Below are 12,042 nucleotides of genomic sequence, written 5' to 3'. Positions count from 1 at the left end.
GACTGCAGCTCAAGATAGCCACCCTACAGAGACCCTGTTCCACTGGATAGAGCAAACCTGCCTCTGCTTTCGATACATAAAATGAACTTGTGGGGTTTCTGTTGCTGTTGCCAATGTTGGTAGTGCATATCCATTGGGCCTCAGGTCCTCTGTACATATGGCTGTGTGTCTGTCGTTTCATATTCCTTTCATCAACTATAGTCTAGATTCCAAGACCAACCTGTGCAGCATCTTGCACTTGCTAGATTCACATTTAATTCTAACAGTTTATCTGTTAGAACTCAAATTCTCAACATGTACGATCATGAAATCTGCAAGTCATGAGGGATTGCATTCCTCATTTCCAATGGTTCAAGTCTCGTTTCCTCTTTTCATTGTCTTGCTTTGGTCATGCCCTCTACTCAGTGTTGAATAACAGTGACATTGGGATCACTGCCCCTTGTCCAGCTTTGAGAAGAATGTGTCAGCGTTTCACAATTAGGGTCTTTCCTGTGGGTGTTCTTGTAGTTATTCCTCGTCACACCAAGGACTCTTATATAACCCTTCTTTGTTGAGATTCAAGGTTTCCTCTTGAATAGATGTTGAATATCTCAAATGTTTCCAGTGTGTGATGACCGAATTATTTTTCTCCTTTATTGTGTTTTAATTTTATTTTCTTAAAAATATAATTTTTAAAATTTGTCACTATTAAAGCTTTGAATTTTAAGCAGCTCTTTGGACTGGTGTTTCATGTAGAGCATTGGCACTGTCTCTTCACCAGCAGCCACTCCCAATCAATTGCCTTCATCATGAAGCTCCAGGAGCTCTCCCAGTTCAAACCTGACCTACTTCAGCATTTCTCCTTTCCTAAGAGAAGTACCCTGAAGGGGGCACACTGACAGGCAAGCCTTTCCTATGTCTTCCCCAATGCCAGCCAGCAGTGTATTATCCTCTTCTTTCAAGACATCTGTGTGTCCTCTTGGATCATGATTTCTCTCATCATCTTCTGGGAATGGCAGATGTGTTGGTACTGAAGGTCTTGCTCACTGGGTTCTTGTGAAAACCAGTGCAGAGCAGATGAAGTCAATGACTGCTAGTATGCTTAATGTTACCATAAGCTGTAATCACAGCATGACTTTTGTTGTTGTTTGAGAATGTCATGTATGCATGTGTGTATTTTGAACAAATCCACCGCCTCCCATACCTTCCCCTCCAACTCCACCACTATTCCCTCAACCATTTTCCTTCCTAATTTCTTATGTTCTTAAACCAAAAACCAGAAAATAACTGGGTTCTTGTGTGTGCAAGGATATACGACTGTCTATTGAAACATAACTGGCCTTTCACAAGTCTGAGGAAAACTCCTTACCACACTAGAAGTCATCAACTGCCAATAGATCCTTAGCTAGGGATATAATATAATGAGCTTTCCCCATCCATGCTGGGATTTTGGCTGGCTTGGTCTTATCCGAGTCTTATGCATGTAGTCACAGATTCTGTAAGTTCATGGGTGCAGAGGCTCTGCTATGGCCTGCAACTACTGTTTCACTGCAGACAGTTACTGCCTCTAACTCTTAAACTCCTTCTACCTCCTCTTCTGGGATGATCCCTGAGCCTTGACGGGTGGGCTGTGATATAGATGTCCCAATTAGAGCAAAGCATTCCATAAACTTTTACAGTCTGCATGTTGGAAGTTGTAGGTAGGTGTTTCCATTAACCTCCATCTGTTTCAAAAAAGGAACTTCTCTGATGAGGGTTGGAAATGCATAAAGATGAGAACTCAGGAGGAGTGAGTGGTGCAGTTTGATACTGTGTCCATTTCACAGAATAATGTTAGGTTATTCCCAAAGGTCAATGACTTAACCACATTGAAGTCTTTGGCCCAGTAAGTGGTACCAAGCATGATTTCTATCTCAATGGTAATGGGCCTTAAATCCAATCAGAAGTGGTTGGTTAATCCCATAACATTCCTGCAGTAGAGGGCCTCCCTTTTATAGCAATCTATAGTCATTGCTATAAAAATAGGCTCCAGGACTCACAGCTGGATAAGACTGGTGGTTATATTTCTCCCCCAGTAACATGAGAGAGGCTTCCTGAACTGTGGAAGATAGCCAGTAGGGGTGAAACTTTCATGATGGTAGCAGCTTGATTCTTCCATATCCTTTGACTCACATATGTAATATCTTCAGCAGCAGGGTCTTAACATCAAGTTCTGGAGAGCAACCGAAAAGCAATGGCAATAGCCTGTAACGTTTCAGGGTGGTCTGCAGGTCTTTACTGACCAACTCCATTTTTGACCATAGAACACATTTTGTCCTGGCTAGATCATTTCCATGTAAATTAGTTAGACAGGCTTGCCCCAAACATCCTCACTAGTTAGGATAAAGCTCCAAAATCAATCTGCAGAGCAGCAAGTATACAGGAATAAGGGAATTTATATACACAGTACTTGGTTCCCTCCTATGTCCCCTATGGATCTATCCAGAGCTTTCATGTCTGACAGATCTTTCTTAGAATATGGATAAGCCACTTTCTTCTTGACTCCCCTCTGCCGTCTTTCATCAGGTGCTTGTTCTTGACAAACAACTGGTGCTATTCAGCGGGCCAATAGGCTCCTTTCTACTATTAATGTGAGAAATGCTTCAACTGATAATTCTGCTTGTGTTTTTGCAATATAGCCAACTTCATCCTGATATCTCTATGTTGGTCAGGTTAGTCTGCGAATGCTTTGTCAGGGTTTTGCATCAATGTCTATAGAAGAGGTTGCTCAATATGTTTTTCCTTGAAACTTCTGTTGCAGATTTTGTTATCAGGGTTATGCTAACTCCATAAACCAACCACAACAATGGTTTCTTTCTCTCCTCTTTTCCTCCTTTTCACAGAATTATTGTGTGATACTAATGTTATTTTATCCTTGACTGGTTAGTGAATTTGCCTGCAAGGCACCTAGGACTGAAGTTTTATCATTTTGTGATATGTATCTTTTTACTGGTTTAATATATTATTTTATGTGCATGTTTGGTGTTTTTGCTTCAGGTTCCTTAATACGGTTTTCTTTGCTCTGGTGCTGCTTGTACCTGTTAGAACTATAAAAAGAAAAAACCTCTAAGGTGTCATCATATGACACCGTGGAGGCTGCTGAGGAAACTGAAAAAGCATGCGAAGATGGCCCAGTAGATAAAGCACTTGTACAAGGACGAGGACTAGAGTTTGAATCTCTGGCACCCACATAAAAAGCCAGTGGGTGTGGCAGCTGCCTGTATTCCCAACACTCAGGAGAGGACACAGACTTATAAGCTCTGGGTTTTAGTAAGAGACCCTGCCTCAATAAATAAAGAAAGCAGTGAAAACACCTGTCTTTGGTCTTTGGTCTCCACACACACCTATGGGCATGCACACAGATGCATGTTCATGTGCTAACATGTATACATATGCAAAAAAAAAAACCCCAAAAATATGTGCCCTAGAGCATCTGCCTTTTGTGGTTACTGATTCTAGAAAGCAGTGAGCTGGGGAACCATTTGCGTAGTGGTGCTCAGCACTCAGTTGGTTAGTGGATACTGAAGGTGTCTTGAATGTTGTTGTTCAATGGTCAGTATACAGACAATAGGATCCTTTGATATCCATTAAGCAAAAGGCTGTAAACACCTTATAAAGTCTTGTGTCTAGCACTTAAAACCAAGGTCCAAAACATTTGATAAATTGAGTTTGAGGCCCCACATTGTACCTTTTTCTGTCCTTTTCTTTGGAGAATTTAATTAATTAATCCACTACTTCAGAGGTCCTTATCACCTTAGCCACTAAATTACTTTTGAGTTCTCTCATGTGGCAAATTAGCCATCTAGCATAAGTGGATAATTATGCTTCCTGCTGACACCTTGGAGATTGTTTTACAGTTAAGTAATTTTTTTCTTACAAGATTAAACTTGTTCAGAAGTAGGGAACATATTTTCCGGTGATGTAAGTAGTGGCATCAGCATTGAACACAACAAAAATGCAAAGTCAGCGTATGTGTTCAGAACAACTACAGACAGAAGCTGACTGGCATCTCGAAAGCATCGCTTGATATTAAGAGACATTTGGGGAAGTGTTGGGCATCACAGTTATAGTAGCAAAGGAATGGCTTAGTTCTTGGAACCATTTGAAAACATTTAGGAATGAAATGACTGATGTTGGGCATTTGCTTTGAAATGAGATGCAAGATCTAAAGGAGTCAAGTCCCAAAGGAACGGTATTGCTCCTAAGCTGACAATTGTTTAAATGGGAGAACGAATACTTGAAGATTCATAGTGGCTCTCTACCATTTCCCCATATGTTTGCAATTATTCCTAATGAAGGCTTTATAAACTACTGGGCAGATACTAATTGAAGTAGTAATCTTAAACCCAAGTTGCAAAAACTGTCAACACTAATCACTGTTGTCAAGGTCATGAAGGAAAGTTTCATGGATTAATATACTCTATATACCTATTATTTTTGTTACTATTACTACAAAAATATTCCTATAAAGTGTAAAATGTTGGAGTGCATATGGGTGGGAATGTAAATTTTCACAGCCAGGCTGATGAAATGACTTTGGGTAAGGGTGCTTGTCAGTAAGCTTGACCCAGAGTTGAATCCCCAGGAGCCACATGGTGGAAAGAGAACTGTCCTATGACCTTCACATGTGCTACATGTGCTGATCCCCCAAATTAAAATAATTTACTACAGCTATCATGTACAATGAAAGAATGGCTTCTCTCTAATTAAATACTTGCCTCAAAAATATATGCCCACACGTATGTGTGTTTGTTTGTAATATATACATGTAAAGAGTTTTATCTCTACTTCCATGTTTATGGCATCATTGTTCATAAGAGCTAAAAAAATATAGAATCAACCTAAGTATCTATTAGTAGATGGAGAAAATATGCTTTACATTGTCACATTTATGAATACACATACATATTGGAGTACTATTTAGCCTTTTAAAAAGAGGAAATTCTGTCATCTACCACAGCATCACAAATGTCAAATGATGTAGCACACACACAAAGCTAAATGCTAGATAATCTTAGTCAGTTTAGAATGTGAAGAGGATGAACTCAGAGGAGCAGAGAATAGCCAATTATCCAGAGCTGGCTGGCAGCAGTGGTGAGAAAGACATGAGCATATTGTGCAAATGTTGGTCAAAGAATACAAAATTTCAGTTAGAAGGAATAAGTTCAAGGGACTATTGGCCAATGTGGTCACTGTGGTTAATGACGAGAAGGTTGACGGTTGCTAAGGATTTTAGTTTTCTCATTCCAAAATAATAAATATTGAAACCAGATGTAGCCAGTCCACAGTGTATCCATATTTTAAAGCATCATGTTGTACAGTGTAAACACAGATAATTTTTGTCAATTTAAAAAAGCCCTAAATTGGTCTTACTTACAAAATTTGCAGTGTACTGGCTGCCCCTTAGATACCCAAATTCAGTCATCAGTAGCCTGCTCCCTGAATATCTGGTAGAGCCAGGTTTTATCTGAGAGCTACCATTTTCTTAGCCTGTACTTTGGCTCCTGGATGGTAGGTACATTTTCCCAGAAGAGCTTGAATGATTTATTTACTTATTAATGTGATACCTTTTAAAACCTGAAAGTGACTCGAATTGAATTTATAATTTAATCCAGAATTCTTAATTTGATCAAGAAAACCTGTATGATCATGTGGAGCTGACACTCCAGCTTCATTCCATACATTTCTGTTCCAGGCTGTATTCTAAACATAGGCACAGCAGGTTCCTCCTGTCTGGGAGGGAACCACAGTCCTTGGTTCCTTTGCCTGTGGAAACTTTTCTCTGTATCACAGCCTCTTCAGGCCTTACTGGAAAGCTGTCACTTCTTCATTCTGGCAAAGATAGCAGTCTGCATTTAAAATGCTTTTCTTCCGGTAAGCCCAGCATAGCCATCTCCTCCCATCTCTCCATAAGTCCTTCATGTTGCCTGTCCTATGAAGCCTGCAATTGGCAGAAATCCAACAGGTGACTAGTTGTACGATACGCTATTAAGCCATGTACCACCCAAAAGTAAAATTACTGTAAATTCAACTTAATGCTAATCAGCTATTGCTTGTAAGACAAATTTTACTTTTGCAGTATTAAAGGGTTTTTATTTAAGTGTATCCTTGAATTAATAGAGTATATATTGTTGAATAAATAAATGAATACACAGTGCTTACTCAAGATACTTGTCATATAATCTTTTAAGAAAACTGCTCTGAAAATGATACATATATGTAGCTGCCAAGAGTCAGATAGGTCATGAGTCACACTGTACATGAGAAGAGGCGTGGTTCTTAGGAGGAAGTATGCGTTAATTGAAAGGCTTGAGTCATTATTCCAACTGCCAATTATTGGCTTCCTGAAAATAATTCAAATTCTGAATGTGTAGATCTAGAGTAGGCTAGGAAACTTAAAATCTTAAAAAAACAAAACAAAACAAAACCCTTTCCAGGGACTATTGTTACTTGTTCTAGATGTCAGGTCTGTCTTATACTAAGAAAGCCAGAAGAGAGAGAGAGAGAGAGAGAGAGACAGAGACAGAGACAGAGAGAGAGAGAGAGACAGAGAGAGAGAGAGAGACAGAGACAGAGACAGAGACAGAGACAGAGACAGAGAGATTGACTGATGGGATTGGTAGTGAGCAGTTGGGTAATATGTTCCTGATGTCTCCCTGTGATCAGTTAGAATGCTGTGTGAAATCACTAGCTCAGTGTTGTGGGGTAAGGATTTTGGAACTTTGAGAAAGAATTGAGTGAAACTACAGGAAATAAGGTGTCCAGGGAAATGGAATAGGTTTGCAGAAAGCCAAGAACCACTGAAGAAGAGCAGGTACCTGGCTGGAAGCTAGATGGCATCCCAGTGTGGTCAGGTAATAAACACTAACTGCTCAAAGAGTAACAAGATAGCCCTGTCCTTGCAATATCTGGATTGGTTCTACTCTCCAAAGTACATGGCATTTCCTTAAGACCAACTGTTCCCAGATAGCTATAAAAGTGCTGCATCCATCACTACCACTTACATGGCTGAAATAAATAAATACAAAGGGAGGAAGATGGAAGTTAAATCCAAGTGTCTAGGAACAAGTAGCTGGGGCTCTTAAGTACTAAAAAGGGCTCTTACCGATAAGTGAGAGAAACTCTGCTTCCATGTGCTAAGAACTGAGTGCTTGTCTATTTTTATAGGGGAAAATGCCCAATGTCCTCAGAGAGTGTAACACCCTGCTCTTGTGCTCTGTTACAAGCTCATTTGTTTACAGCTTCTTCTGTACTGATAGTTTGGGATTCCATCCAATTTTCCTACCCTCTTTTAAGGGTGTGATACTTCATATGAATGTTTGCTGTGTAAGTCAATGCAGTCCGGATGAATGGAACATGGCAGCCCTGCCACAGAGAGCTCTGCATTTGCCTCCAGGCTTTTCATGGTGTTCGTTTTTTGTGTGCTTGGAGCAGCTTCATTCTTTTCTTTTCTCTTCTTTCCTTTTCTTTTCTTTTCTTTTCTTTTGTTTTCTTTTTTTTCTTTATTTACATTTCAAATGTTATCCCCTTTCCTAGTTTTCCCTCTGAAAATCCCCTATCCCCTCCTCCACCCCTGCTCCCCAACCCACCCACTCCCACTCCTGGTCCTGGCATTCTCCTATCCTAGGGCATAGAACCTTCACAGGACCAAAGGCCTCTCCTCCCATTGATGACCGACTAGGCCATCCTTGAGCAGCTTCATTCTTACTGGCTAAGTCCTGATGATTTTAAGCTCTCACTTGAAGCTGCACTCATTCTGAAAAGGCTGGTCTGATCCTCTCGGGTCTGAAGTGACCATGCTTTCCACATCTTTTGGTGACACCACCCTATCAGGCTGATAGATGTTCTGCCTGCATCATTCCTGATAGGCACCTGCACTTCAGCACTTAACTCAGTGCCTAGTTCTGAGCAGGGTTTCACAGATGTCCACAGACTATGAAGAACATAGGAACACCTCTGTCTATATGGACAAAGACTATAAACCCAAACTCTTACTGGTTCGTGGGTACCTTTGTCTATATGGAAAGGTTATAAGGACTTCCTTCTTGAGGTATAATTCAAAACAATTTACTAGAAAACACAGTTGGAAAGCCAGTGGTAGAAGGACATCTAGCAGTCAGGTGGCTGAGCAAGGGAGCCCAACCCAGGTTATAAACTGAAACCATCTGATATCTGGTTTAGTCTGGATACCTTCCAGCATTAATTTATCCACAAGACCACAGAGCTGAAGTGGGAGAAAAGTGACACCAAGAATGTCGCTGTTCGAGTTTGGAATGGGAACTAGGTGACAGACACATTAAATGACTAAAACAGGAGACGTTAGCACAACTCATTTTTTAGCGTAGTAACTTCAAGAAAGTAAACTCGGAATAAAGGGGAACTGGGATGCTTTCCAGAGTAGTGATGGGTGAGTCCAGTCAGGGCACCATAACCAACACACACACACACACACACACACACACACACACACACACACACACACACACACCATGAGAGGAAAGATGACACTGGAAATTCACAAGACAAACAATTACAACTCTGATTTTGACATGTTATTCTGACATTCTGAGAAACAGAACACACCCACCCACAGGAGAAAAGAAGTGAAGAGTGAGAAAGAGTGAGGTGGAAATGGGCGAAAGCCACATGGTCTGGAGAAGGGGAAAAACACGACCGTAAAGAACAACTAAAAATAAAAATCTTAAGCTCTCATAAATAGTTAAACAGAAGAAGTTTAAGGTAGCAGAAAGCTGGGAGCACTTGGTAATGCTGAGAGAGTCTATGAAGCCAAAAGAGAAGAGTCTGGCTAGCTTTAAGTAAATGCCCTTGCCAGTATATTAGTAGACTGCTGAAGTATAAATTACCCTATAGTGTTTACATGAAGGTTGTATAAAATGTGTCACAAACAGGTTTATTTTAAAAATATCTTCCATAATATCCATTTGTTATTATATTTTCTCATAGTTACAAGATTTTATCTTTGTACTTAAAATGTCATAATAACACCAATGTATTTTTTGCTTTTTTATATTTCTTCATTTGGTGTATGTGTGTGTAAGGGAGGAGACTTGATTGTGCCAAAGTATGCATATGGGTTCAGAGGACAACTTTAGAAGTTGGTCCTCTTCTTCTATTTTGTGGGTATTGAGGATTGAATTCACATCCTCAGGTTGATGACAACCCAGACTTTTCTTATTTTTCCTATACCAAAGAAAAGTATTTTGTTTCTTTTCATACGTATTCTAAGATTGTGATAACATTGAAGCTATTTATATGTTTGTCAAGGGAGGACCACAGAAAACATTAATTTGGCATCATGACTGTTATAAACTAATAGCCATTAAACTTAAGTACTTTATAACATCTCTCTTTCTAAAAATGTGCCCAAAGCATAGGATTGAAAACTGCAGTGAAGTTGAAATCTCTGAAATGCCTCTTAGTTGGCAAGTCCCAGGGGCCTGAGTCATCTGCACACCATGCAACTGCCTCTCTGCCTGATGCTCTCTTACACCGCAGGTTCCAAAAAAATAATTTAGACTACTGCTTCTTTAATGAGCCTGTGGGCCATCAGATAAGTTCACAAATATACTTGTCAGAGAACGCTTTAACATCCTATAGATCCTGATTAGTTTTTGGTACTTAGTATAGGTTTCAAAATGACTAGTATTCATTATGCTATCTGGAACAATAGTTGATAATCTTTTCTTGAAAGCATGAGATAATTATATATTCTCTAAAGACACTGTATGTAATAGCAACGAACCTTAATAACCAGTGGTCTCTTTCTTTTCTGTGTTTCTTCATGCAGGTACAACTTGGCCAAGTAGAAATCAAATGCCCAGTCACAGAGTGTTTCGAATTCCTGGAGGAAACAACTGTTGTCTACAATTTAACCCATGAGGACTCTATCAAGTATAAGTACTTCTTGGAACTTGGCCGAATTGACTCCAGCACCAAGCCATGTCCTCAATGCAAACACTTCACAACCTTTAAGAAAAAAGGACATATCCCCACTCCTTCCAGATCAGAAAGCAGATACAAAGTAAGTATGCTCTCCAGACGGGGAGGCTAAGGTTCACAGGATGGGAGCAGCCATGATAAGCTGACTGGTGGTGGGCATTACATGGGCTTCTTTTTCTTATCCCCCTTCTCTTATCTCTTACCGGGCCCTCGGTAAGTGGATGTTCCACATGATTCTTAACATGGGGCCTGAGGATACTAAAGGATTTAACTGAAGTTTTCTCTTTGAGTTTAATCATGTTGGAAACTCATTTAATGACTTAATAGAAAAGCCAAGCTTTAGAGTGACAGTCATCACTATTACCAAGTGCTTGTAAATACCAAATCCTATGTAAATAGGATGTTGTTTCTTTATTAGTAATGAGCTTGACTTTTTCAGTGGTCTCAATTTCCTTTTTCTCAGCCTCTATCTATAATGAGCAAACTTGTATAAAACATCATTCATTCACTATTCGCCAAGTGCAGAGTATGGTGACAAACAAATGGGACACAGTCTCTGCTTCAAAACAGTCTCATAAGTGTATGTTTGCCAGTTTTCTGTGACTGTAACAAATACCTACAATAATCAGCTTATAGAGGGGAAACATTTTTTGTTATCTGTTAACCAGTTTGAGACATTTTAGTCCAGGATCCTTTAGCCTGGTCGTTTTGTGCCTGTGTAGAATCAGCTGAGTAAAACTACTCATCTTGTGGTTGTGTAGCAAAAGAGAGTGGGAGAAGGGGTTGGAGTTCCAAGGTCCCCTTCTAAGGGCATAGCCCCAGTGAGTGACCTAAAGGATTCCCATTAGGCCTTGCCTCTTAAAGCTCTAACACCTCTCACTAAGAGCAAGCCTTATTTACCATATAGGAAGGGGTGGGGCTGTTTAAGATTTGGTCCATTGTTTAAAGCGACACATGCAATGCATATAAAGTAGAGTGCCTGGGTAGACCTAGCCAGCATGTTAAGTATAGTCTGATAGAGAAGGAATTGTTCTGGCTGACACAGAGGAGAGCCTGAGTCAGTGCTTATGCCCAGAGGCTGAGGTGGGGTGTGCTGGAAACAGGTAGAAGGGAGGGGAGAGGCAGCTGTGGAGATAAGAGCAGGGCAGGCTGAGACTTGTACAAAGTCTTCAGAGGTTTGAATCTAATTCTGTAGGCACCTGAGAGAAATCAGACCTGCAGCACGCAGAGGTTGCCACAATAGGGCAAGGCAAGTAATCCTCAGCTAGGTTGTGGGGTGCAGCCTAGGGAGCTGTCAAGACACACGTGTATATCAGCCCTAACTAGAACATGTTGTACCTCACTAGGAGCCTGGCCAGCAGCAGAGCGGAGGACTTTTAGTATGAGGCAGTAAGGCTGCTGCAATGTGTCCTGTGTCCTTCCTTACCATCGCAGCAAGTGACTGTTTCAAGTCCTCTTCATTTAGGGACACGTCCTGCCCATGTGTTGTGTCTTTGAAGCAGTGGCCACACCATTATCTGTCCTGTAGCCTCAAGGAGAGTGGATATCATGATTTCCTCTGCCCCACTGTGGTCCTGGTGAGCTACAGTCTGCTTAGTTAGTCCAAGTTTCTTCATGACTAATTGGCCTTAGAAGCTACTCCACTCTTTAGTATTTTTATTTGTGGTGTTGTTATGTTCTCTAGTCTCTTAAGTGCATAACTATCAGGAAAGTGTTTTGTCAATCTTCTGCAGAACATGCCATCTTGAGCTTAGGAAGCCATGTGACTAAAATCATGGCCCGAGGATGTGGGATCTTAATAGAACATTTTTGTTGGATGATGCGTAGTCTTAGGTTGAGGAACCAGCCCAGTTGTGTTTTATTAATGTTTTCAAGAAAAGATTAGTTTCAGAACTAGTCATTTAGTTTTAGAACTAAACTGTGTCTTTCCATAACTTAGAGTACTATATTTTTCCTAAATTACTTTCAGAATTAGATGTATATATAAAATACACAGTTATGGAATTTGTGGTAATTAAAACATGAAAGCATAATTGAATCAAAGTAAAAATAATTGGGTAATTT

General features: G+C 40.2%; 1 protein-coding gene across 1 annotated transcript in view; it reads left to right on the top strand.

The window, feature by feature from the left end:
- Rnf217 (ring finger protein 217) overlaps positions 1 to 12,042 on the top strand; it is a 107,839-nt gene that overhangs the window by 65,003 nt on the left and 30,794 nt on the right. The window contains exon 2 of the mRNA NM_001146349.1: positions 9,827 to 10,060. Within this exon, the coding sequence (NP_001139821.1) occupies positions 9,827 to 10,060 (234 nt within the window). The remainder of the gene's footprint in view (positions 1 to 9,826; positions 10,061 to 12,042) is intronic.

The sequence above is a fragment of the Mus musculus genome, chromosome 10 (assembly GCF_000001635.26).
Source record: "Mus musculus strain C57BL/6J chromosome 10, GRCm38.p6 C57BL/6J".
Taxonomy (NCBI): domain Eukaryota; kingdom Metazoa; phylum Chordata; class Mammalia; order Rodentia; family Muridae; genus Mus; species Mus musculus.
The sequence above is the reverse complement of the archived record's forward strand: the minus strand, read 5'-3'. Positions and strand labels throughout refer to the sequence as shown.